The sequence below is a fragment of the Protobothrops mucrosquamatus genome, unplaced genomic scaffold (assembly GCF_001527695.2).
Source record: "Protobothrops mucrosquamatus isolate PMUCROS unplaced genomic scaffold, P.Mucros_1.0 scaffold3726, whole genome shotgun sequence".
Lineage (NCBI taxonomy): Eukaryota > Metazoa > Chordata > Lepidosauria > Squamata > Viperidae > Protobothrops > Protobothrops mucrosquamatus.
In genome coordinates, this window is record NW_015389679.1 from 131,371 (window position 1) to 132,567 (window position 1,197).

The following is a 1,197-nucleotide window of genomic DNA, read 5'->3' on the forward strand; positions in this document are numbered from 1 at the left end:
ATAGCTCCTAAAAGGGGGCACGGGTCACTTAACAGCCTCACGTAGCCACAGAAACGTCCGTGGTTTAAGTCAAGGGCTACGGGCCTAAAAATGACCCGTCTGTTTATCCTTTTTCTCTAGAAATAATCAAGGCCGACTCGCTCTCTGATCTCCCTGGCCTGTGTCTCCATGTAAGGATGTGGGTTTGTGTTATTTTGCGGGGGAAACACCAGGAACAAACAAGGGGAAGTGATGAAGAATTGCACAGGGATAAGGGGGGGGGGGGAAACACATCTTTTATTTTTTATTTTTAAGCCCGCGGAATAAGGAAACAACTTTACAACGGTGACCTCATAGATCAGCAAGCGAGGTCAAGTCGCCTTCCAACCGTCCTCTCGTCTTTTTTTTTCCTCTCTCTCTCTTTTTATTTTCCAGCTCTTCCAACCCCAGATCCAGAGGGAATCTGGCCCGCGTGGTTTTTCCCGACAAACACGTCTTCTTTCCAAAGCAGGAGCTTTCGTGAGAAGCTCACACACGCACACACAGACACAGACACACAGACAAAAGCTTCTGCTTTTGAGCAAAGACGCGTTCGTCCCGGACCGACTGCCACCAAATTCCCAACTTTCCGCCATCCCGGATCCACTCAACTCGCCCTGCAGAAAAAAAAAAAACCCCACTTCCAAACATCCCTCGGTCAGTAAGTAGCAGGGCGAGCAGCTGGAAGAGCCGGGAAACGGATGTTGGAGAAGGTTGCAGAAGTAACATCTGGAGCTGAGTTTCCAGGCCGTCTTTTCAAAGGGAGCCCCCCCCCAATCCAGTGGGGCTGGCCCTCTTCCCGTCCTTGCTCTTCCAGCTCCAGCTAGGCACCCTGGAACAGGTGATGGTCCGCCTGAGGTCCGAGCGGAGTCTGTGGCTGGGCTGCGTGGTCCCTCCGTTGCAGACCCGATCCCTGGCTGCAATCGACAGAATCTTTCTCCTCCGAGCCCGGACCCCTTTTGTACCCGTCAGGTTCCGTGACCCCCAACTGTCCCAGTCAGGGAGACAAAATCCGGTGGTCCAAGGCACGGATCTCCCTTTGGCTGGCCTTCTCCGACAGACAGGTGTCCAGGCCTCACCGCCGCAGCATCCTCACCTGGTTCCCGCCTCTGGCTTTCAGACAGCTGCCACCAGCGAGCTCCCTCCGGCTGCCCTAGAGTAGACGGAACAGGAGAAAAG

At 54.2% G+C, this 1,197-nt stretch overlaps 1 protein-coding gene across 1 annotated transcript in view; it reads right to left on the reverse strand.

Moving 5' to 3' along the window:
• Nucleotides 1-1,093: 1,093 nt before the first annotated feature.
• TCF15 (transcription factor 15) overlaps nt 1,094-1,197 on the reverse strand; it is an 11,829-nt gene continuing 11,725 nt past the window's right edge. Inside the window, exon 2 of the mRNA XM_015827476.1 lies at nt 1,094-1,171. Within this exon, the coding sequence (XP_015682962.1) occupies nt 1,094-1,171 (78 nt within the window). The remainder of the gene's footprint in view (nt 1,172-1,197) is intronic.